Source organism: Phalacrocorax carbo, chromosome 2 (assembly GCF_963921805.1).
Source record: "Phalacrocorax carbo chromosome 2, bPhaCar2.1, whole genome shotgun sequence".
NCBI lineage: Eukaryota > Metazoa > Chordata > Aves > Suliformes > Phalacrocoracidae > Phalacrocorax > Phalacrocorax carbo.
The window spans coordinates 132,876,089-132,900,795 of record NC_087514.1 but is presented as its reverse complement, the minus strand read 5'-3'; the positions used below and the strand labels follow the sequence as shown (position 1 = coordinate 132,900,795).

The 24,707-nt window shown below is 42.6% G+C and overlaps 1 protein-coding gene across 2 annotated transcripts in view; it reads right to left on the bottom strand.

Annotated features, from left to right (window-relative positions):
* Positions 1-24,071, bottom strand: part of RAPGEF5 (Rap guanine nucleotide exchange factor 5) — a 161,196-nt gene extending 137,125 nt beyond the window's left edge. For both annotated transcript variants that reach the window (XM_064444448.1, XM_064444449.1), the window contains exon 1: positions 23,618-24,071. In XM_064444448.1, coding sequence (XP_064300518.1) covers positions 23,618-23,824 — 207 coding nt within the window. In that variant the 5' untranslated portion in view covers positions 23,825-24,071. The remainder of the gene's footprint in view (positions 1-23,617) is intronic.
* Positions 24,072-24,707: the final 636 nt, after the last annotated feature.

Here is a 24,707-nt window from a genome sequence, read left to right as displayed (position 1 = left end):
ATTGCCAGCACTGCAGTTGCGGTAGCATCAGCAATGCTCCATACATCTGCTAGCAATTTAATCACCATCATGCTCAGAAAGAAACAAAGCAAGAGTGCTTGGAGTTCCAGTTGAAGTGCTTTCCTCAGCTGGGATTTAGTACAGTGGTAGCAGCCAGCAACCTGTCTGCACTAGAAGTCATGCTGTAACGCTACAGAAGAGGCCATAGAAATTGTAGGAAAATAATCATTTCAAATAGGGGACACAAGTGTTTTGCCTTTCTTCTAAGGTCTTCTGATATTGCTGTGCAGTTAGAAAGAAAAAAATAATCTTTGACAAAAATAGGGAAGAATTTTTTTTGTTAATCAAGATTATTTCTTTTTCTAAATCTTTTACAGCGGGATTTCTATTAAAACTAAAAGAAAAAAGACAGAATTCGGGCTCTTCCCCCCCAGCAAATTCTTTAAGCTCCCACTTCAGGTTTTTCAAATAACGACGTTTTTAACTGGTTGCATTACCAAAAACTAAGCATAATGCCACAATAAGAGTTTGCAATGCACAATCAAACTTTATCTGTTTTCAGTTTACAACGCACTAATCAATATTTGTCTGTTTGATCAGGGCTTAATTTGCAAACATGCCCATGCTCAACTCCACACTGCTGAGCAGTTCTAGGAACTATTTTGTGTTCAAAATAAGAAAACAATTGTTCATAGTTGCAGGGCACTACCGCTATGTCCCTAATGAATTCAGTATAGCGCTTGTGCATTCCTAATTGGATTACTCAGTATATTTAAAATTAAGCAAACGCTTCAGTGTTGCACTCTATCAGGTGCAATATAAATATCTATCTATATTTATTCCCTAAATATAAATAGCCTGAAAAAAAAATATCTCATTTTGAAATGCACATGGTGTAGCACAGATACCTGGTAATGAGATTGTTTCTATTCACTGACAGGGGGATTTCTGCAACTACTCAACACCTGAATCCTAAATTGGCTAATGTGACCACAAAGGAAATTATATATTCAGACAGATTTCCAACAAGCATTTAAGCATCCAAGCCTAAAATACACTTTCACAAGTATTTGTGCTGGAAACTTCTCATGTTCTAACCATGAGAGGCAGCGTATGGAAAACGATCACAGATAAAGCTGAATCGAAATTCACTCTCAAAAACAATCACCTGTTTGTGCTTTTCTCTCTTTACTAATCATTCAACTCTAACCACACTGCGGCTCAGGAAAAATTAAAAAAAAAAAAAATCCACCAGGGGTATTTACTTAATTTCCCTCCAGCTTCTCTCCCACTCCACGCACAAATCAAAAAGTAATTATATTTTTTTTCCTAGACAGATTTCTTTCTCTCATTAGGAACCATGACAATGATAATGCCATAACAGCAATAGAAACTACTGCAACTGTTACAACTGATGGAACCCTGTGCGTTTTTCCTTCAAAAAGATTTGCCAGAGTTGGTAAAAGCCAGCAGCTATAGTAATTAGAGAGTTTCCACTCCAGCACTGATCTGAACATGAATCCTGGAACAAAGCTGGGCTGTACCTGCCCGACACACCCTCCTCAACCTGCAACACAAGAAGGCAGCAATTTCTGCAGGAGTAAATACTCATTTATTCCCAGACCTTGCTCATGCCAGGCAAGGCATGGGGGAAGGGAGAGAAAATTACTGAACAATTTAGCTTATCACCTTGCTGCCTTTGAATTTTTTGTATTTGTCATCGCTTGCTGCTGTCTAAATTACAGGAGTTTTAAGCAGAAATAAGACATGGGTGCTGTGCTTACTAGCTGAAATGCTACCGCTGTTTGAGGGCGGCTGGATATAGGGAGTGTTGTCATGAATCCCAATCCGTTTCCATGTGGCAGCAGATTTTTCCTTGTGGTTGCTAAGGCACAGCAAGCAGAGTTGGTTGGGAAGCTAGCTGACTTTCAGCAGATATCATTCATATGAAACCATAGAATAGGCCTGACTTTTTGCCAAATAATATTCATAACAAACTACCTCCCCCCACTGCTCCTCTTGAAACCTGCTGTCAGAATTCATGGGTAACAAAGAACAACCAATGGAACAGTTCTCCCCATTAATATTCATTTAAGATTAAATATAAAAGTCCTTATAAAGGATCTTCTTTATAAGGGAAAGATCTTCCCCTGATCATCTTAAACCTCATATACTTAGGTGTAGCATAAAAAGGTCAAAAGCTGTAAAAAGATAAATCTGGATTCAGCAGAGCTTGCAATGCAGGGTTCCCAGGTGAGCCTGGTCTCTTTCTGGTGAAACCCAGATGGGTCATTAGTGAAAGGAAACAGAAAAGTGTCTTCTCACCTGTTGTCTGTATAAAAAGAACATGCAATGAATCTGAACAAGTGGTTTTCCCTTTTGTGAAATAACAACTCATGGTTCGTTCTCACCACCCCCAAAAAAAGAAAAAGGGATCTGTGAAGAAAAGGGTTGCTTTTTATAAAGAAAAGCAGCGCTCTTTATGTTTAAAGACTTATTTCTGAGATTACAACAGTCAGGAAAGCAATAGGTTTAGAAATACTTCTGTATCTTCCAGTACCTTACCAAACTAAATATGGCTGAATGGGGTTATGCTTCAAACAAAATTCTTTTTTAGTTAATCTGGCATAAGCCAGCCATTTTGGAAGTCTCCATAGCTTAACAAGGAGCATAATTTAGTGTGCAAAAGCGGATTTTGTTTGCAATGGCCTTTTCTTTACCCAAAAGAAGTTAAGAGTAGAAAAGAGTATCACAGAAGGCAACATGGCAGGACTGGGTGGTTGCTCTCCTCCCTCTTCCCAGTCCTACCATGGCAGAAAAGCCCTGGATAAATCCAGCTTCAGGAAGGCACCAACTCAGGCCTGAACCTCCTCTGTCTGTATCCTGTGCCTCAAATAAGGCTGCAGCACCCTGACATGGAAGCCAACTCAGTTCGGGAGAAAGGGAGGAGTGGTGAATTGGCAGACAGGGATGCCTGGGTTAGAGAAACTTTATCTTTCTTAGGAAAAAAGGAGACGGCCACTTTGCTGCTGCTGATGCATTTCCACAACTAGAATAAAGTACTGTAAAAGGAGGCTGCTGACAAGCAGGTGGTGTCCTCCCTACGCCTCCTGCTTCACCTTCCCATCCGCACCACCCTTCTGCTTTGTGCTTCCACGCGTGTCTGTGAAGCCACGTCCTGAACCAAGCTGAAGGACTGATAGCATCAAACTGTCTCATTAAACACCAATTCATTTTAACCCAGATTATTTCCCTCCACCAGGTCCCTGGGGAGCCATACAAACATGATCGCTAGCAAAGCGGGCAGCAGGGGCACAGGCAAAAACAGTGGAATGTGGAGGGAGGGAGGCAGGAAGGGACAGCTGTGCTCAGAGGAAGCACTTATTTATGCTGAATTAAAAGTATCCAAGGAATGATGGCATAAATCCTCAGCGTCTCTGCTCTGTCAACATAAAAATGAAGTTAACAAGGCCCACAAAAAAGTGACCAGACAAAATTCAAAGGTGTCAGTAATGAGGAACTTCACCTCCCACCTCCACGTAAGTGCATCAGTTTAAGTGAACCAGAAATCCCATCTCATTTAAATCCATAGATCAATTGTAGACTGCATGGGCTACAGCCATAGTTTACAATATAGAAACAGAGCTTAAACAAGTATTCTCTTTTTTACAAAAACGTTATGGACATTTTAAACTCACGCTAATATAATGTTTGCTATGAGAGGTCATTAAATATGAAGAGGAAAGAAACAGAATTTTACTGCTTTTTATCACGCTTTATGTAACAAAAACATGCAGTGTACACTTAATTGACTATTCATGTTCCTTCATTAACCTAACTTTACTGCAACATTTGTGCTCTAGTTTGCCGTTTCAGCCGTACCTTTCCTAATGCTACCTTAAAATCTTCCTGGCTGTCAGCAACATTTCACAGGAAAGCAGAATCCTCCTTTTTTTTTTTCAGTACAACATAGGCACTGTACAGACCGTCACAGTAAAAATGTAACAATACCTCTGCATTTATTTATCTTTAAAACTCAGCACCTAATAAATACAGTAGATGGTCTTTGTAATATACCGTTGTGTTCCTGGCCGTCAGCATCTGGTTTGGTTTTGATCTGGAGGGTAGCACACAAGAGCAGGTGGGTGGGGTTTTTTGGTGATTATTAAAATTTTATGCAACAATTAATATTTCTAATGATGCAAGTCTTAATTTAATAATATATTATTTGGAGCTTTCAAAAGAATGAGCACTGGATATTTCACACTATAATTAAAAAGATGTTCCCAGTGACAGGTTGCCATTTCTCTTCTGATAGATCTAAATGAAGACATCAACAAAACAGTGAAAAGAGAGATCAGGAGTAGGAAAATGCGGAGTGTCTGCTTCATTAAAAGCTTTTCAAAGCACCCCTGTTGGCACATTTCTTGTGTTGCCAGCAAAATACCTTCTCACAACACATTTCCAAATAAAAAAAAAAAAAAGCAAGCAGGATGGCACATCAACTTGGCAAAGACATTCTGCAAGCCAAGTAGCTTGATGCACAAGCATGCATTAGTAAAACTGAATTTCACAGGGAAATTGTGTGTCAAGCACAAGAACTAATGCCCAGGCTGTGCAGTCTCCTTCCCGGAGTTTTCAGAACTTGACCAGACAAGACCCTGCACAACTGCTCTGTCTTTGAAGTTAGCCCTGCTCAGACCAGGAGCTGGATCAGACAACCTCCAGGAGGTCCCTTCAAACCCAAATTATTCCGTAATTCTCTCCTGCTCCATCATTCCCAGACACAATCCGGCTCCTCCAACCAGCTGCATCAGGCATGGGAAAAAAGTCTGCGAAGCTGCAGAGCATAGATGCATCCTGTGTTTAAAAAAGGCTCTTAAAGCTCTTAAAACCCCACATTTTCATGTTAGCCTTTCACCAAAACTTCTCCCCATCACATTACCCAACGTGCCAGGTCTCAACTGCTGAGGAGCTGAGGTACCTCTGCTGTCAACATTACTGCAGATAATACTGGTACAGCCAGTACAGGCTCAGAAGCCTTCTTGTGAGCTGTCCCCATGACCCTCCTGCAAGGATGCTCACCTCTGCCACAAGAATTGTAACAAGCAGCAGAAGGGAAAAAATATCCAATATTGCTGCAACTATTTCAGTGAACACAGATGGCAGGAACAAAATTTCAAATATTAGCAAATATTCAGCAAATAGCCTGTGAAGGATGCTGACAATAAGTAGCTAAAAATGTCAATACAAAGTATACATATTATTGAACAAGAAAATCCATTCAAATCTTAATTTATTCAGAAGCGATTTGCAAATAAAGCACCAGTTTTATAGATTTCAATAACAAAAGTATATTTAGTGTTTCAAGTACAAAAAGACAAACTTAAAATTCAATGCTTTGATTATGATTTATGAGAATACCTTGCAGTAAATTGCATCAGTTTAGTTTACTGTTTGAAAAATGCCTATATTTCTGGCAACTTTTTTTTTTTGCATGAGCTGAACACAAATAGTCCATTAATTGCTTTACAAGTGTGCAAAGGTATGTTTTTAATGCCCCTTTTCTTTAATGTCCTTGCTCTCAGAGAGCTCCACTTTTACCACTGTCTGCACAAAAGGTAGGTCATCCAGTAATTTCTCAAACCTTATTCCTAGAATTAGAGCACAGTTACTCTTTTCAAGTGCAAGATGTTGAAATTCTTTACACTTTCTTTCTGAGAAACTGATTTTCTGATTTTGCAGAGACCAACTGACACACGGAACAAACACCAGTCTGTTCACTGTACCTTAGTTTTAGTCCTGAACCCGGTGCGGTCACAACCTTCAGCAAGTCATTTCCCTTCAGCAGGTCATTTCCCTTCTGGCACAATAGGAACAATGATGGCCACTCTGCTCTGCAAAGCACTTTGAGACTTACTGGAAAAGACCAGATATCAGCTAAGGGCTAGAAGCACGCAAGCCATATAGCCAGGGTAGCCCCACTCTAAGTTCAAATACCTATAGCACATTTAAAACAAAGCAAATCATAAACTGCTGACTTGTGCTTTTCTTGCTTCTGAGGTTTCCAGAGAGCAGGAGCAGCCTCCAAGCTAGGTGAACAAGCTCTGTTTAAAGAAGCTTGCATTACAGCCTTAACAGTTTGAGAATCCACAGCACCGTTGTTTGTGTTGGCAGCACTCCGTTACGTGCTCTCTTGGGAACACTATTAAGTTCATTGACAGTAGCTCTTGGCACAAGCCTGTGCCAACCTACTACGGACTGAATAGTGGGAGTTCTTAACCACTTCCAGAAGAAGAGCTGTAATTTACTTTTTTATAGAAAAAAAAAAATATTGAAGTTTAACTATTTTAGTTTCATGAAGCAGTCAAGGCCTCACTGTACCGAGAGCTTAAAAGGCACTCAATATGCAAGGAAAGAAAAAAATTGTTCCCTTGATCACACAAGCAATTCCTCAGCAAAGTAGATCCAGGAACTCCTCACCTGCTCTCAGCAGAGCCTCAGCACTACTTGGAGCTCCACTACCAACACCTTCAAACAGCCTGCAGAACGGGATCACACTAACCCTGATAACATCTTCTTTGTGCTTGAAAACCTTTGGTCTGGCTGTTGAAGCAGGAACAAATGAAAACTGAAGTGCACTCCATCTGCAAAGGGAGGTTTGTTACCTCTGAGATAGGGAGGGTCTTAGAAAAACAAGGCAGTTCAGAAGTCTCTGCCGGTGTGCCAGAAACCCCTGCACGTCTATTGTTCAATCCTGATGACTGAGCAGAGTAACATGCAAGGTAGTGAGCAATAACCATTAGATATGGAATAGGATTAGAATACAAACAGGAGTTTAACATATACAAACAACCACTAAAACAGCTTAGGTAAATTTAGCTTTCACTAGACTGAGAAGTTACAGAATCAGAAAATATCACAGATGCAAGACACAGATGAGTCTTGTAAATCTTTGGACATGGGAAAACAGCCCAAGTGCCAAGTATCTAACAGATAGAAGTCTTACTTAGTAAGATAGCATCTTAAACAAATAATATAAATGACATACTTTATGCAGATTAAGCTATTAAGAAAGTAAAAGATGTGCACTGCCATAATGTCATAGAAACAGTTCAGGCATCTTTAGATGGGAACCTCCCTCGTGGACATAGGTTCAAGAAAAGAACACCACAGCCTTTGAAGTTAAGCAAGACTTCTGCCCTAAAGAGGCAGATTTCTTTACTGAAATTCTTCACCCTTAATTTTAATTACCTGCCTTTCTTCGGATATATATCTTTATTTCCATTCTTTATTCGTAACAATTGTGTGAACACAGTTACTATTAAAGCAGATGGATATGTCACATCATGTCTATGCTGCATTATTCTGAATTTATCTGCTGTAGATTTACCCCATCTAAATTCAGTTAAGTCTACAAGTCCTTTTTCCTACTGCTGTGGAAGTTTGATTCCTCTGTGTGAGGGCTGAGGATTTCTTTCTCTCTTGGTATTTTCCAGCTGGTACCAGGGAGTTTTCTCATTTTGATCTACAGTTTTGAAGGGTAGGACCTTGCTCCAGCAAGAGACATTTGAAAACATCATGAATAGTACTGGTCCTTATAAAGGTTCTCCACATTCATAATTTATTTTTAAGACAGGATGGCTGAGATCAGACAAGGCCTGCACAGGTGATCCCTGCACCTCTCCTCAGGCTTAGAATCAGATGTTCAACCAAAGTCAGTTTAAGCAAAAAGCCACAAAATTTGACAAGCTACTCTTGTGAGATTAACTCCCTCTGTGATGACACCCTACTCAAATTCATAGAAAAGGGAAATATTAAACTGTGTTGCACTAAACTTTTTATTGATAAAGTATAGTTGAAAAAACTATTTTAGGCAGCCTAACTAACTAAATAAACAAACCAACCAACCAACCAACCAACCTTCCTTCAGTTGGTCCCACATCAGTCTCTTGTCCCACATGAAGTCATTAATCCTTGTAATTTCCCAGCCCTCAAAAAAAGACCCTCCAGCAAAACTAGACCTGGTATTTAAAGCATAAAGTTTTTATCCCTTTGCTTCATTCCTTATATGCATTAGAAGTCTTTTAAACCAATATAAAGACACTTTTTTTTTTTCCCTTTACAAGAAATGTACTATTCTTTAAACAGGGAAAAAAAGCCACAATTTGAGAGCGAAAGGATTAGATTTTTCTATTTTTACATCTGATTAAATTATCTGAATTAATTAACCTTTAATTGCATTTGCAACTATTATCTAGTTCTGCATCCCAACAGAAGTCCCACCATATGATGTCTATATCCTAGTCAATCTCATTCCCATATTCCAAAGCACATTAGAAAAAAAATAGTACTAGAGTCTAAATTAGCATGAAAAACTTGTGCAGTGGAAAAAAGAAGTCCATAGTATTACAGCACTGCAGGGATCTGAGATGAATTGTGTGTTACGAAGTTGAACATACATGCCTGTGTCAGATGCATCTTGACAAAGAGACTGAGTTCTCCGTGATTTCAACAAGATCTGTGTACATCAGGTGCTGTAAGGAAGATTACTCCTCCAGAGGAACTGTTGAGGGCTTACTTATCGTACTGTGTAATGGGCCAGACATCCACTGGGTATGGAGATAGTCCAGAAAATGTATGTCAGAAGCTCATGCTAAGTGCTCAGCCATAATGGTGGATGAACTTTCTAAGGCTGTTTCAAACGTACATGAGGCAAAAACCATAGACTGCACTCAGACGAGTATTTTATCCCTCACTGAAGACAGCAGTGGTAGCACTATAACTTTTAAAGGAAATACTCATTAGAACACATAAGAGAGAAGCAGAAAAACACAATGTGAACATAAGCACGCTTATCAGTTGTGGGAACCAGGGCGTGTAAAAGAAAAGTAGAATAGCCTCTGCATTACTCACAGCCGAAGTACAGCTGAGCATATCCTCAAACCTCCAAGAGCCAGCAGAACGGTCTGCTGATGCCGTAGTACAATCAGAGGAAAGGACTCACACACCACTGACTTTCTACAGGGTCACATTTCCACCACCTGAGGACAGTCAGGCCTGGCAGCCGGTGCTAAGAGAAGTACATTTGAGGTACACCTGACCATCAGACTGAGCAGCAGCTCACACATTCCCTGTGCTTAGAGCTGCATTCTCCTTGCCCTACCAGACACACCACTGTCCAGTGCTCTTCCAAGATCCTCCAGTACATATCCACATAAAGCAGCAACGTAGAACTGAGCTACCTTCTTCTGCTTCACCAGATTGAGTCTTCACCCCAAGATCCTTGAAGGGCTGTTTTGTCCCATGGGAAAAAAAGCACCTGAGGTGAAGACTGACCACATTTTTTCAGGTCGAGGGGCAAAGAGAATTAACTTTCTTCCTCTTTAATATTCTGCATCATAGACAATGCTTGCAACACTGATCACTTCAACATGCTGTTATCCTCCTTCCACTTGCCCACTGTATCCTGGTTACCAACCCACCCAGATTTAAAAGTCAGTAATAAATATAGTTTTCAGTCAGCAAATGTTTTCTGACCTACACAAAGCAGGAGGCAGGAGAGAGCAAGGAAAGCGGGGGAGAGATGGGGAACTGCTGCCTTTAAAAGCTGGTTCAAGCAATATGCCCATGGAAGATGGTAATTAATAAGAGAATTTAGGCTGAAATCAGGGAAGAAAAATTATATAAAAGATTAATATACTGCAGTATTCCTCACTGCAGTGACTGATCTGTCAGACACTACAGAGATACTCCACCTGTGTTTCTATAAACACTAACGGAGAGCAAGATGTCGGTGACCTCCTAGCAGTCCGCTGTGATGCTCAGTCTGCCCTCATCAATTCACCACGGAAGCCTAGGCCAGCCTGGATGCCCTATCAAAGTAGGTAATACCTGTTCAGACTCTTCCAACCCCTTTGCCATGACAGTCTCAAAAGCCCCTCGTGCTTGATAACCCATTCTGCAGCAGGGACACCCGAACCATCAGTTGAACTCTGGCACTAGGGCAGATTGATGGCAAATTGCCACTTACAGTAAGAGACCTTCATTTTGAGATACACTGTCTCCAAAAACCAGCTGATTCTCACCCCAATCAACTTGCTTACTGCTCCATCCTTTCCAATGCCAGCTTTTTAGAGATTACTTCAAAACAGCCCTTGTCTCAGTGGAACCACTACCACAAACCAACCACATAGGCTTCACCAATTTCACCTAAGCCAGCCTAAGCCTATGGGGTAACATATCTATTTGGTCACCTCTCAAGTGCCAAAAATAACTGTAGCAAAATTAAGCAGACTTTCACCACCTTCTTGGTACACAGATACACAGAGACTTTCAAAAAGCAAAGCTCGCAAAAAGGTTAACAGAAGTTTTTTCACCTCTACATATATGCTGCCTTTTATCTATGCAATGACATAATGTCTTGTGGGCACTGGCCACACGAGCAGAGATTAGCTGGACAGGGCCTCTAGGACACCCATCCTTGACAGTAAACCCTTGCCTTGGAATTGACCTCCCTGCTCCCTCCACCAGGATATGATCAAAAGATCAGATGGGTTCATGGACAGCAAAGCAATGGCGACGGGAACGCTCTGGGGTTTGGAAGATTCCATTGGAGGTTTGTTTGCATGTTTCTAGCGTGCCTCATGCTTGTTGATGTTTTTAGCTTCTCCACTTGTGCCAAGAGATAACAATGACTAACTTAGGAGGCAAAAAGTCACAGTATAAGGAAACAAGCATACACATACTGAAACTGGAGTTGGCTCAGTCTGAAAAGAAGATGACTCACAGACCCTCAGTATTTGGCTTTGTTTCTAAAAGTCAGATAACACCAAGAAATGCTAAAGCAAGGGATGAAGATTCAATCTGTTTTCTTACTCAACTCAAATTAAAAAATCAAAAATCAGGTTTCTAGTTTGGGAGGTCTCACAAAATTTACCATTAGCTCTTCAGTGGGAGGGGACCGTTTTCAACTCAGGTTTATTAAAAAAAAATATTATTGTCCCTGGATAGCTTCTTTGGAATTATTTTTATTTACAGAATGGAAGAATGTAATGTTGCCTTACCCACTCCCACCAACCTGCCATAAATTTCCTGTAACATGCTTTGCTATTAATAAGCAACTGAAATAGTCCTTTTCTACAGTCACAATAAATGGATTCTCAAAGAGCATAAGTTTGAATTTTTTAACGGTTTTTAATAAGACCACAACTTTGATTTAATGGTAGTGTTGCTCTGCTGGCTACACTTTGGTGTTTAAACACAGAAGTCCACTACAGGGACATTTTCTGTCCCTGTCTTTAATAAAGAGCTTTACAAAATCAGAGAGCAGTTGTCTGTAACGTGACATTCTTCAAAAATCTTTGGTGATATGCCTGTAGATAGTTTTGTTCCTAGCAGCAGTTCTGCTGTAAAGTTGCATAAGCAGATTTTTTTTTTTTAATTAAAATAAATAAATAAATAAGAACAAAAGACTCTCTTCCCCTCACTGGTCTTTCTTCTTTGATGTATTGGACAGGTAGCTACTTCTTAACAAACATACTCTATCACTGCTGTTTTTAAATAAAAAACTGATAGTAGCAGAGCCAAGTGATACTCTTGCAAAGCCCTGCTCAGAGATTATTTGACAAAGCTGTTGGTGACTAGTCTGTGTAGAGCTTTCCAAACAATGCCCACCTACTGAACAGGAGCTTCACCAGTCAGGATTATTCTTATATTTCTTACAAGAACAGGAAAGCCTTTGACACAGTATGCTGTAACAAGGTCAAGACTGGCATGGTTTTAGCCGGTTTTCCTGTATGTTCAGAGACCATCCACGCAGCAATACTCTACAGTTGTACCTCCAACTTCAACAGACATAGCACAGACTCACCCTAACACACAGAACTCCTCTAAAGAAGCTAAAGCAGTCTTTCTTGGAGAGGAAAAACTCTGTAAATGATCAAGCAATAGCAAAGTGATGAAGGACAAGAAGAGGGTTAAATAGGCTGTTCCCATTAAGACAACGAAAATACGAAGATGTCCCAACGTTATATCCTAGGATGATTGCTGTTTAATAAAACATATTTGTGATGTCAGTATCAAGACAAGCAAATTTTCCATATACGATTTTGGTTAGTCATAATCAGAAATCTATAACAACTTCAGATGGACCTAGTCAAGGTAGGTGAGTGGACAACTCCATGTTAAACTATGTTTATCCATGTCAAATGCAAAGTAACACCCATTGGAAGGAAAAAATGCTGACAACTTAACATGGTTTTAAATTAACTACATCAACTTAAAGAAAGCAACCTGAATGGCTGTGAAGACATTTCAGTGAAGAACTAATCTGTGCCACCAGGAACTCTAAAAAGATAGCAAATTGCTAGGATGAAAAGCCTACATGATGGAGAGAGGGAGGAAATTGCATGATTTATATAAATCAGCAGTGCAGTCTCATCTAGAATATTACATTCGGCACAAGCCATCACAAGTTCAAAGGGACACTGCAAAACCAGATAGAGTTCAAAACAAGGTAACAAAAATAATTACAGCATGGAAAGAGTCATCTAGAGAGACTGGGATTGCTTGCTTTAAAAAACAGCTGTATAAAAGAATACATAAAAACTAACTGTACAGAAGATGGAAGTTCCCTGCCTCGTAAGAACAACAGAAGGGTCACTGAAATTAAAGGTGGGATATTCAAAACTGATCAAAAAGGAATGCTTTAATTAACAACAGAATAAACCAAGACATATTTTTCCTTCTCTTGTAAAGTCATTATCACCAAGCCCCACACACAAGCTCTGTAAACGTGAGTTCCAAAATTAGTCTGAAGCCAAAATACTAGCCAGAATCATTAAAAGGCTGTATTTGTATATGAGCAACATGAAAAGCTATAACTGCAATGATTGACGGTAACAATCTCCAAGCATCAGAGTATAAGGTATCTCTGGCTATTTGAAACCAGAAAAAAAAAAAACAGAGTGGAAGGCAGACTATACAACATTTGCCCACACACTCTCTTGAAAGCACAAGAAACTTGATATCTGTGGCTAAAACAGTTACCTGTTAGATCAGCCTTAAAACTTATAGATATAGGACTAGATGAACCATAATCTTGACCCACTACAACATGATTTGTATCTACATTAGCTTCCCCTGAAAAAATGTTTTTGTTTTTTCTTAATAAAACCTCTACCAGTATAATGTAAATATTTATTGCCGCAATGAATTGCAAATTATCAACTCAAAAATGGGACTTTTTAAACAGGACTTCGGATAAATTCTCAGTTTATGCATACACTGTACAAACTGAGGACAGATACCTCAATGGAAAAAAAAATGGTGAGCTTGGAGGCTCACCAGTTTTAATGCATGTCCTGGCAACCTAAGAGACCTATTGATTTGCAGCCATTCATTCAAGTGCAGTAAAAGCCATAATTAGATAAATAGCTTTGGTAAAACTAATCTGAAACTCGTTTGTTTGGAGACTGTCTGTTTAATGAGATAAAACAAGAAATTAAATATCTGCTGAATGTTCCTCTTTGTATCCTTCAACACAATAATAAAAATATAAATAAAGAGGCATCAATTTAACTACCATTATTATTTTGGCATTTTATGTATTTTATTCCAGCAATTGCTGTCAAAGACAATTAGAAAGACAATATTTATTAATAACTATGCTCTAACAGGCTGACCAGTTTTATCAATCTCTTTCATACATGTGGATACTGAGGAATAAAAAGAATGGGTCTGCTAATCATTTGTAAACAGTCTTCCAGTGACATGCCGTCTTATGTGTGTGTGTGCCGGCATGTGTGGTGTAAGTTTTTTAAGTATCCGTGTTTCATTTTTGGACATGATTATGCCATTCTTTGTGAACAGAAGTTAAAATCTGGTTAAGTTTTCAATTAATCTAGCAGGATTATTAGAATTTTTTATCCTAACTAATTTTTTTCCCACCAAATGCTGAGGAAGACTACTTCAGAGAATTCCCCTGCATAAGTCCATACTAGCACTGACAGATGTTTCAATTTATCCTTCTTAAGCCAAAACACACTTAAGCTTGGGATGTGCTGCGTCCTCACCTTTCTTCTTTAGCAGCTAACTACTAGATTCCACTTTTGTTCCTTTAGAACTTGCCTCTCCCATGAGTTTGGCCTTCCTTAACAAACGCCACAAATCTCAGCTCATCCTGCAACACAGATTCAGCAGCAGACTCGCAGCCCACACCCCCAGATTTGCTTTCACTGCCAAGAGGCTTCGGGCACTGCAGAAACGACAAACCGCAACAAAGCGCTGGATTGTACACAAGCTGGGACCCAGACCATATCTAAGGGATTCTTTTAGCTCATTCTTTCTGCCATCCAGTAAACAACAGCTTTGCGACTTTCAGAGCTAAGCATGCATGTGCTTTGTTTTTCTCCCCTTCTTTCCATATTTTAAAAATCAATTTATGCGTCACTGAAGCGCATTCACCTATGGGATGAAATGGAGCATCTGCTTGACAGTGTGCAGTAGCAGTCTATGACAGCAAGTGATTACCACATGCATCTGAAATTACAAAGTGGTTTAGGATCACTGAGTCTAAATCTCTCGGCCAGAACTTGGCCAGAAAACCACAATGAAATGCTTATCATCTTAAAAAAAAACAAACAAACAAAACACAAATAAAACCCAAACACCTGCTCTCCCTCCCGCTCCTTACCCCAGCCAATATCATAAATTCTTGATGCTCACAAGTGGTCTGGACCTCAGTTTTCTGTTGGAGGGTTTTTTTTTGGTTGGTTTTCTTTTTTGTTTGGTTGTGGGTTTTTTTGTTTTTGGGGTTTTTTTGGGGGGGACACACACAACGATGGATGGGACAGACATGACACAACTTAATCTAAAATGCAGGACTTCTCTGGCTTACTGCTCCTCAGTACTGACCTGCAGATGGCATACCGTCTACTGTAACATGAAGGGCATGGTTTGACATACATTGCTTTGGCCTGTAGTATCACTGCAAGCAGCCACAGGCCCTTGCTTGGGGCTACTCCCAGTGATGATGCTGACACGCAACCTGCAGAGATGCTCAGAAGGGCCAGCTGCGGGAAAAGTTACAAGCAGATCACAATAAAGCACACACATATAAAACCTACTCCATAATTAAGCAACAAGACTGTTGGAGAGCCTCTTCTATTTCTTTCCTTACTGCTCACGTAGCCCATGTGTATCTCAGCCATATAAATACTTAGGTATGCGTTTCAGGAAGCAAGGAAAGAAATGTGACACATCCCACACACCCCCTAAATCAAGGAGAAAAAGAAAGTTGCATTCTGCACAATTAATCTTTTAAAAAAGGCAAACAAAAAAATCATCCATCATTTTAAGATTTAATGGTTTAATTCAGTTCTAAAACTGAAGGCAAAAAATTATTACTGATGCTATGAATACAGCTCTACTGGTATTTATATAGACTGAAGAGTTTTCTTCCCCTCAATCAGCAGAATATTTTCTTTTTGCAGTATAAAAAGTATCTTGACTTTTAATCAGTTAGCCTGCTGTGTCCTCTCCAGGAAAATATCTTGTGAAAAAGGAATTAATCAGAATAAACTGTATACAATAGTATTTAAATATTAATAATTTACCCTAGCTTAATACAACAGCCATAAGCAGATCATTTTACAAGGTCAGACTAACCCAAGTCAAACCATAAGTTAACTGAGATAAAAGACATCGTGTCAGTTATGAATAGCTACTGCCTTTTACACCTGGAACTTGAAAAAATCCAGATCCTGCTTCCATGGCTTTCAACTTTACAGCCCAATGACTTCATTTTTATCCTTAAACTTTTGCCAAAAGCACAGACATAATGAAAAATGTTTAAATCAAAAGGTGTCATATGGATGGAGTTTATACAGCAGATACCGAAAAGCAACCTAAAATATTCCACTGAAATGGATGCATGTAGATGTACCCTACAGGATCTGCCAGGCAGCTTGACTTGGGGAAAAAGAGGTTTCAGAATTTGTGCACAAAGAGCACAGCAATGTACAGATGGCCCAGCTAAGCCAGCCCTGAGAGTCTACAGAAGAACAGAGCACTCTCACTCTGTCCAGAATTAAAAGGCATCCCATTTTATTTTCAGTCCTGCAGCACCATACTGAGCCCCAACCAACACTAAGGCTCTTTTTCTAAGCATTAACATGGACGCCTAATAGAAGATGGCTCACTTCCCAAAGACACAACTGTGTGACCAGACCTGGGTGCCTGGTGATCAGGCACAGGATCGCTGTAAGACCCGTCTGGGATCTTGAGTAGTTGAACAGAGCCAGACCAAAAGTCAGTTTGCTGAACCCCATCGCTTCATGCACTGGATGTTACACCCATAACCCGCCTGGGAAGAGGTCGGAAACCATGGGTGGACAGGAGCACTTCAGCTGTACTATATAGCTTGCTTATTCAGTTATCGCTATAAAGTTATATTCAATAAGTTACATAGTATAAGTATAAAGAAAAAGCAACTTCCTTTCCCATATGTGAATTAATTGTTACATATTTAGGATAAAACATCTGTTTTAATTAATGGAAAGTTATTGTAGTAAGTTGAAAAGATGGCATATCCTGCTTGCCTTTAAAAACCTATCGCCTCCTATTTTCAGCGTTTTCATCAGCATAAAAATGCACAGCTTGTTTTGCAATTTCCTCATGGCACAAATGGAATTCACACCACTGGGGCCACACGAGTAGCAACAGCTGAATACAAACCTTAAAGGAGTCTGTCATAATTGTACAGTGCAGTGCTTGTTCATTCATCCTAGCGGCTGGGAAATCTAGCGTGAATTAACCAATAATGCAGGTTTGCAACCAAGCAAATTTATATATACAATTCCACAAAGTGAATTTTGTTTATTCCACTTTAAATACACAACTAAGGGGACAATCAGCTCACATTTAAATGGAGCCTTTGATCAAGATGTAACACTAGCAGAAATTTTGCAAATACTGAGATACATTCCTTTTAATTACTATGGCGTTGATATTATTTCCTACGTAGATTTCCTTGATAGGTTTCCAAGCCACACACGGCAGCACCACATCTGAGGCTCTGCAGGCTATGTCCCTTAGAAATAGGAGCAAAGCCAAAAGTGAAAGTAGTGAGATTCTTGTTCAACCAGAATTACAAAAACGTGCAGGGCTGATCGATATTTTCTTTCGGAGTCCCTAAATGAAGGTGTTATTACTAACACAAGAAAAGCAGCATTTAAAGACTGAGAGTGGGCAAAATTAACTCAAGTTTTCAGCTTCGTTTGCAGTGTGGGCAAGGGATTAAAGACAAGACCATGTTTCTTAGCAGCTGACTGTAGGTCAAAGCGGGATTTATCAGGATACACTCTGGCCAAAATAGACAAAGGAAATGCAGAACCTGTCCCATAGCTTAGCGCAAGTTACTGCATTTTCTGTGTCACAGGGTCGATGTCTATTTTATGCAGCTTCCATGAGCACGAGCCACATGATGGCACCTCTTCCCCATGCGTTGCCAGCAGCACCTGCTAGTGTTGCACCTGGGCTTTCCCAGGGATGCTAGCAAGCAGCTGAGATGTCAGTCCAGGCATTGCCAGCCTCACACCCAGTGCCAGCGTAAGACCACAGGCAGTGGGCATCACCCTGGCAATCAGACTAATCCCCAGCCTCGGGGAGAAAAATAACTCTGCATTCTGCAAAAGTTATTAGGTTACTTCCTAGGGCAGAAGAATGGGTTAGCCTTAGCCTTCCATTTCATTCAACTGTAGCTAATCAAACCCAGGCATAATTTCTCAGATGTCATAACGCATGGGCTAATTAAGTATTCTCAATTTAGTAATTCACTGAACACTGACTATGAAACAAATTATTATGCAAATAAACACAAGAGACAATGAAATTCCCCATCAGCTACCGTGGTCACTGTCGCTAAGCTATTTTACTCATTACTCAACATTTCATGTGTCACCAGTCACAGACCTGACAAGTTAAAGGATACTGTGAAAGACAATTATCTTAATCAAATACATTTAACAGGAATACATAATAAGCCTGATTACAATAGGAAAAATTCAAGACTACTTACCATGACTATTTCTAGTCACATAATAACTGCCAAAGTGATGGCAGTATTAAGTTACTGAGTAGAACCTCCACAGCAGGCTTTAAAGCAAAATGTCACCAATATCAATCAGCCTACTTGATAATACTTCTGACAGCAAAACTTTTGTTTCACTGAGCCAATCCAGCATTTTTGTGCGCTGATTTCAGCCAGTACAGCATCTACGTAACACAACGCTGCATCTTTTTAATGCAGGAGAAACACCAAAATTAAAGCCTCTATAGTATATATAAACAAAGGTACCAGAGCAATTGTTCTCTTGACTTTTTTCTTCTCTTGTCTTTACCAACACTGGTCAAATGAACATAAAGGTCCTAATGAAACATGTTGATGGCATTGTCACAACAAATGTAAACAGAATGGTCTACAGGAAGATTAGGTGACTTCGAGGACTAGAATATTAGGAAAAAAGTGTAATCCAGCAGCATGAAAGACAAGGTCATTCAGGCACTACTAAGATGAGGAGCTGCCAACAAGAATACAGACTGCTATAAATGTCAGCCGTTGGTAAGAAGATCACCTGACTAAAAGGTAGATCTATATGCTCGGCTCAAACAAAATGTATCTATTAGCTACCAACATAATGTAGCCATGGAAAGAAGCACTGGAAATTCTGAGTATTTCCAGCAACGAACTTCTAATGTCCTGGCAAAACCTCATCTACAACAGTATGGCTTCCCCTATCCCAGGATTAACTGAGTAGAGGAAAGTAACTTGAATGACATAAGCAACTGAAAGCTTCTTACACGAAATGAATAAAAGTTCAGCAAAACATAGATTGAGAGGTTCGGATGCTTCGTTTAATTAAAACAGATTGCATATAATTTTATTTTTTTCCCTGTGCCAAACAAAAGTTGTCTCCAACAGCATGACAACTGCCACTGCCAGAATATATGATAGATATCTCTAATATGCTCCAACCCTCCAGCTATTTTCAGCTCAGGAACCTTCTGTGCCTGATGAGGATTATGTATGTTCAATATATTTCTCTTCTATGAACTTCTCCAGTCTCACTCTGAAATCATGTAAACTTTTAGTGTCCATATCTTAACTCCCATGATTTATTTTCTACCTATAATCCTACAGTCAGTTTACACCCTGACATACACATACAGCAAAGTTGTCACTCAAAACAGAGCTAAGGAAAAGACAGTCTGAGAACATTTGTCTGGCCAAAAACCTCTAGAAACCGCACAAGTCATTACAGAGTCTCAGAAAAGAAAATAGTCATGGTATCTCTTCAACCTCCAGCAAGCCAAAGGCATGTCCCATGGTGAAGGTTGGTACAGGCCATCAAGATCTTTCATAATATCAGAGTAATAGGGTTTGACACCATGATGTCCAAAAGGTTTTCCAGCTCCACTACTGTGACAAAGAGCAACATCCATGCTCACGTATAACAACGGTACTTTGTGAACCTACAAAGCAGAGAAGGTCATTAAAAATGTCTATGTGTCTGTGTATGTGTGCAAAGTAATTCCTCCTCCAACTTCTCAGAGCTTCACCTGCTCTGCCAGGAGGGGCATTAGCTCCATTGAGTCCAACCGAGTGTTGTGAAAAGGATTTTTGGCATGATGGAGTGACTGCTGCACTGATGTGCGTGCAGGAGCTTGCCACCGCTGTTCCTGTTGCTTCCAGGGGCAGGGACCCGTATTTCACCACTAATTACAAGAAAAAGGGGAGAAAAGAAAGGCATCTTTGGCAAGCACCAGGAAGAACAGCAAAGATACTTCATAACGAAAATACTCATGCCTACTACATGTGCACTTAACATACCTCAAGGAGGCAAACTAGGAAACAGAAGGGTCCCACTTTCCAAAGATTTTGATAAAGCCCATGGCAGAGGGGAACAGTTCCACAGGGTACAGCAATCCACCACAACAGATCCCTCCTCTGCCTCTGCACAAGCTCTGACACACACACACAGATACACACACAACTACCACAGCAAAAGATTGGAACATTTTCTGCTGCTTTATCCAGCAGAAACAAAGAAGCACTGAGCAGATGATGAGGAGTAAAACCCACACCTCACAGCTTACTGTGCAACTGCAGCTTAACCCCCAGTGCCGTCTCAGACATCTGTGCTGCACCTGCCCTAAGACTGAATTTAAGAAAAACCACCATCAGGGACAAGGCCAACATCCAGTTCAAAGTTCAGGAGCTTTAAAAAAAAAAAAAACAACATTGGGCTTCCCTAGCAAAGGAAGTGGAGGTTAGTTTTATCTGATATCAAACAGTCTAGTGCCAAGGGCCAAGGACTGAGAAGCCCAAACCAATTTAAAAAAAATTATTCCACCCTGTACTGGTTTGCAGAATTTATTCCATTTTTTGTATACTACGCTCTACTATGCAATGCTTTCCTCCCCGCCACACCACAGGAAGTATTTGAACAGCATGCAGTGAAGTACATCCTTAAAACAATTATAACACCCTTAACGCGTTATATTTTATTATCCATAGTCCCCAATCATGCATGCACACAGATTACCCCTGGTTTATAGATGAGGAAGCAAAATGCACTACAGGCGGTCTCTCAGCAAGTCAGCATCAGAGACAAGCCCCCTGCTCAGGGGTCATAGTATTTTTCTAGGAAATGAAACAAGCCAGAATTTCAGCTGGTCAACATTTACTTGAAAACAGCTCACCTAAGTGAGCAACATTCCTGATGAAACCAGCTGGACAAATAAGACTCTTGGCTTGGCATTTGAACAAACAAAAAAGCACAAAGCAAAAGTCACTGGAGAGGAAGATCAGACTAAATTTTTTTTACAAAGGAATAGAGGGAATGGAGATTTCATAAGCAAGCAAAACCCTCCAAAAATTAACTTTGGTTTAACTTGAAATGTTTTGTTGAGGTGAAACAAAGGAATGAGTGTTTCATATTTGTGTTACTCGACCTTCCTCCAACCTTATTTTAAGGCTTTTTTAAATTTAAGAGTCATGTTAAAAGGGAAAGTATTAAAAAATGCTGCATTTCATTATTCTAACACAACCCTTCTCTCTCCCCCAAATACTGTCATTTTCAGGGTTGAAGTTATTTGCCACATTAAATAGAAATATGTGAAAAGGGTCATGCCCCTAAAATTCCATTTCTGGGGGGAAAAGGCACATGCACGGAGTGGACAGGAATCAACACGGGGCACTACTAACTGAGCCAGACTGCTCCCTGGAGAATCACACATGTGGGAGAGACCCTCCATTCACCCCAAGCGTCCACTTTGTTTCCAAAGGGAACAAGTGACATTAACACCACTACTGGACTCCTAGCATGACTTGCGCCTCAGAACACCCCACTAGGCACCTGCACTGCTGAATAATTCCAGCTGCAGGAGAATCCCTGCAAACCCAGCGGCAGCAGAGCACAGCAGTCCCATTCTCCACACAGGACCAAGTGACCAGCCAGAAGGTCTTGCTGGAGCCATACAGGATCTCCGCGCAGCATCACCCACAAGATCTGCTGCATTGACTCCAAACTTATAAACTCACCATCCTCCCTCCAGCCTTCTTCCTACCAGGACAGACAGTTCAAGAAAAACTTTGCAGGATGACCCACAGGGAATTGGAAGGCGAAGCCGAAGATGACATCGCCACTAAATCTGTCACGCTGCGTTTGCTGGGCCGTAGTGCGGCACATCAGTAAAGACAGGCAGAGCCTCAGCTGGGACTGCATGAAGCAAGACGGGACCAAGGCTTCAGCAAGCACAACTGAGGAGCTGCATGACCCAGGAGCTACCCAGGCTTCTCACCCAGGTGTTAATTCACCCACTCCAAACATTTACAGAGTAACTGTTGTACCACTCACTTGTCAAATGCTTTCAGCAGCAGCGAGGAATAACCGTGAGGATAAACCTGAGCCTGCTCTGCATGGTGTCTCCCTGAATCATCATGAATTTGTTGTGCTAGAACAGTACTTCAGACCCGCCTACAAACCAGCATTGTCACCGGCAGCGGTTTTGCACTGCTTCTTACCTCGACACTCCTCACTTACTCCACTTCTTTGGAGCGGAACTCCAAAGCATACTTCTAGTATGCTTTTAAAGTGGAACAAATTAAACTAAATTCAGAAAAGGCCTAATCTTCACTGGGAGATAAATATCTGTTGTAAACATTCTGTTAGGGCAGAGCAGGACTTGGCTATTTTAAATCGTACGAATCCTCTTAGGTCTGTTTTCTTATGGACACTTGTCAAGTGGATTACAATTTCACCTGAACAATAAAAATCATTAGGCACCTCCATACAGACTAGTCTTTATTCAGTGGGTTAAGTTCACTTGAGGAAATAAGCTTATCTAGAACAGAACTTTGAATCAAAATGTTACTCAGAAATAGCTCTTCTGCTGTAAATTCATATACTAAATCCTGTTTATCTTCTTTGCACACGTATCTTAGAACAGACCATTCACCCAGGAAGTCTGGTTTTAAATTCACACCCTACTGTATTTAACCAGAACTTCCCCGTGCAGAGAATTCATTCATTTACACGGGTAAAGTACTGCAAAGTTGATGAGGGTACAAACACACATCATGCCGATTGCTCCGCACTGACTCCCTACACAGGCATTTACCAGTGCACCAAAACCACAAGGCAGCTCGCTTGATTCTCCACGTAGACAAACCCAACTCCGCGTAGGTAAACCCAGCTCCTTCATTTCAACTACTCAGATGATGGGTGTCAGTCCAGTTTTGGCCTGCAAGTAAATTTTGCCACGACCTGACATCAGTCCCACCCCCAGGATACGGCTCCAGTCACAACTGGGAGACATTGAAGGCATGAGCAGCCGCTCACCACTGCGGTTCCCAGCTGCAGCAGCATCACACCGTGCTTTGCCAGGGTGCTGCTTCCTACCAAACCACCCCTGTGCCACCAGCCTTTCCAAAAATGAGTGAACCTGAGTGAAATTTGGCTAGGGATCTCCACGACACCCGCGTGACCCCACAGCCTCAGTCTCTGGAGGCCCGCAAGACTGGGGGTTACAGCACGCCCAGAAAGGCCTCTTAGCTTCAAAGACATGGGTGCACGTTGAAGCTCACGGCTTTAACACGCGTTGGCACAAGCGTCGGAGCACACCTGCGCAGCATCTCCTGACAGACGAGAGCATGCACTGGCCCACACAAGTTCTGCCACATGGAGGGGGGGAAAGGAGGGATGAGCGGAGCCACAGGAGGAACCCAGAGACGGGGAGGGGGACGCCCGCTCACCCGGGCTGGGATTTCATTTTTTACCGGAGGTGGCAGAGGCGGGCCGAGCCCGGGGCCGGCCTGCGGGCACCCCCGCCCCTGGTGCCGCCGAGGTGCCGCCCCGCCGCCCTCCCGCCCCCCGCGGGGGGCCTGCGCCGGGACCCCGCGGCCCGCCCCCCCACACACCCCCTCCACCGCGGCCCGGCCGGAGTCGCTCCGCCTGCCCCGGGCACCGCCGCCGGGCGGGCAGGGCGGGGGCGGCCCCGGAGGGGGGGGGGCGCTGCCCCGGGCCGCCCGCCGGCTCACTCACTCCTCACTCACCCGGCCGCCGGCGGCGGCGGCGGCGGCGGCAGCAGCGCTCTTCCTCCGCAGGGTCAGCCCGCTCCGCAGCAGCGCCGGCAGCTCCCGCAGCTTCTGCCGCAGCTGCACCGGCGGCGGCGGCTCGTGGGCTCCGCCGCCGGGACTCCAGCTGCGGGCCAGCTCCGCGCCCTCACACGGCGACGGCATCTTCACGGAGCCCACGGCCATGCCGCATCCCTGCCGGGCTGCGGCGCGCACACGCGCTCGCCCGCTCTGCCCGCCCGCCTTCCCCTCGCGTCGCCCCAGCCCCGCTCCCACCCACAGGCAGGCAGGCAGGCAGCAGGCAGCGCACGCAGGCAGGAGGCAGAGGGCGGCGGGCGCTCGCACACACCGCTCGCACACCTTCCCCGGCCCCCGCACGCCGCGGCCCCGCCGCCGCGGGCAGCCCCGGGCGGCGCAGGAAGCCCCGCCGGCCCCTCCACCTCTCCCGCCCCGCGGCTCCGGCAGTGATAAAGTGCAGGTAATGAGGAGGGTGGAGGAGGCGCGGGCGGGAAGAGGCAGAAAGTCCTGTTAACTCCTTTGCGCTCGGGGACCGCCGCCCGAGCGCTGTCCCCACCTCTGCCGGTGGGCTGCGCCCAGCACGGACCCCGCACCCGCGGGGGGGACGCGGGAAAGAGGCGGCGGGTCCGAGCTGAGGCGAGAGGAGGTCAGGCTCCTCCGGGGGCTGGGCGGCCTCTGCCCGCGCCTGGGGGTTGTCAAGGCCAGGCTGGAAGAGTCCCCGAGCTGAGGCTGCCTGGGCTGGGGGCTTCCCAGGGTCCCCCCCTGCCCGCGACACCCTGTGATCCCCAGGGCTTGTTTATGGCTCAACGGGAAGAAGAGCTTCCGTGCGCCCTTCCCAGCAGATTCTCGACACAGTGAGGTGTTTTGTTCTCCCTATCAGCATTGACCCTGAGCAGTTCATCTCAGGTGAATGACTTGCTTCCAGTCATTCTGGTAATCCCTGGAGGTGAACCCTCAATGCCAGAAACCAGTTCCTTTACTCTTTATGTAAGGATTTACTCTTTATGTAAGGAAGAAGGACAAGGCACGTGTCTAGAATTAAGTACCTTGA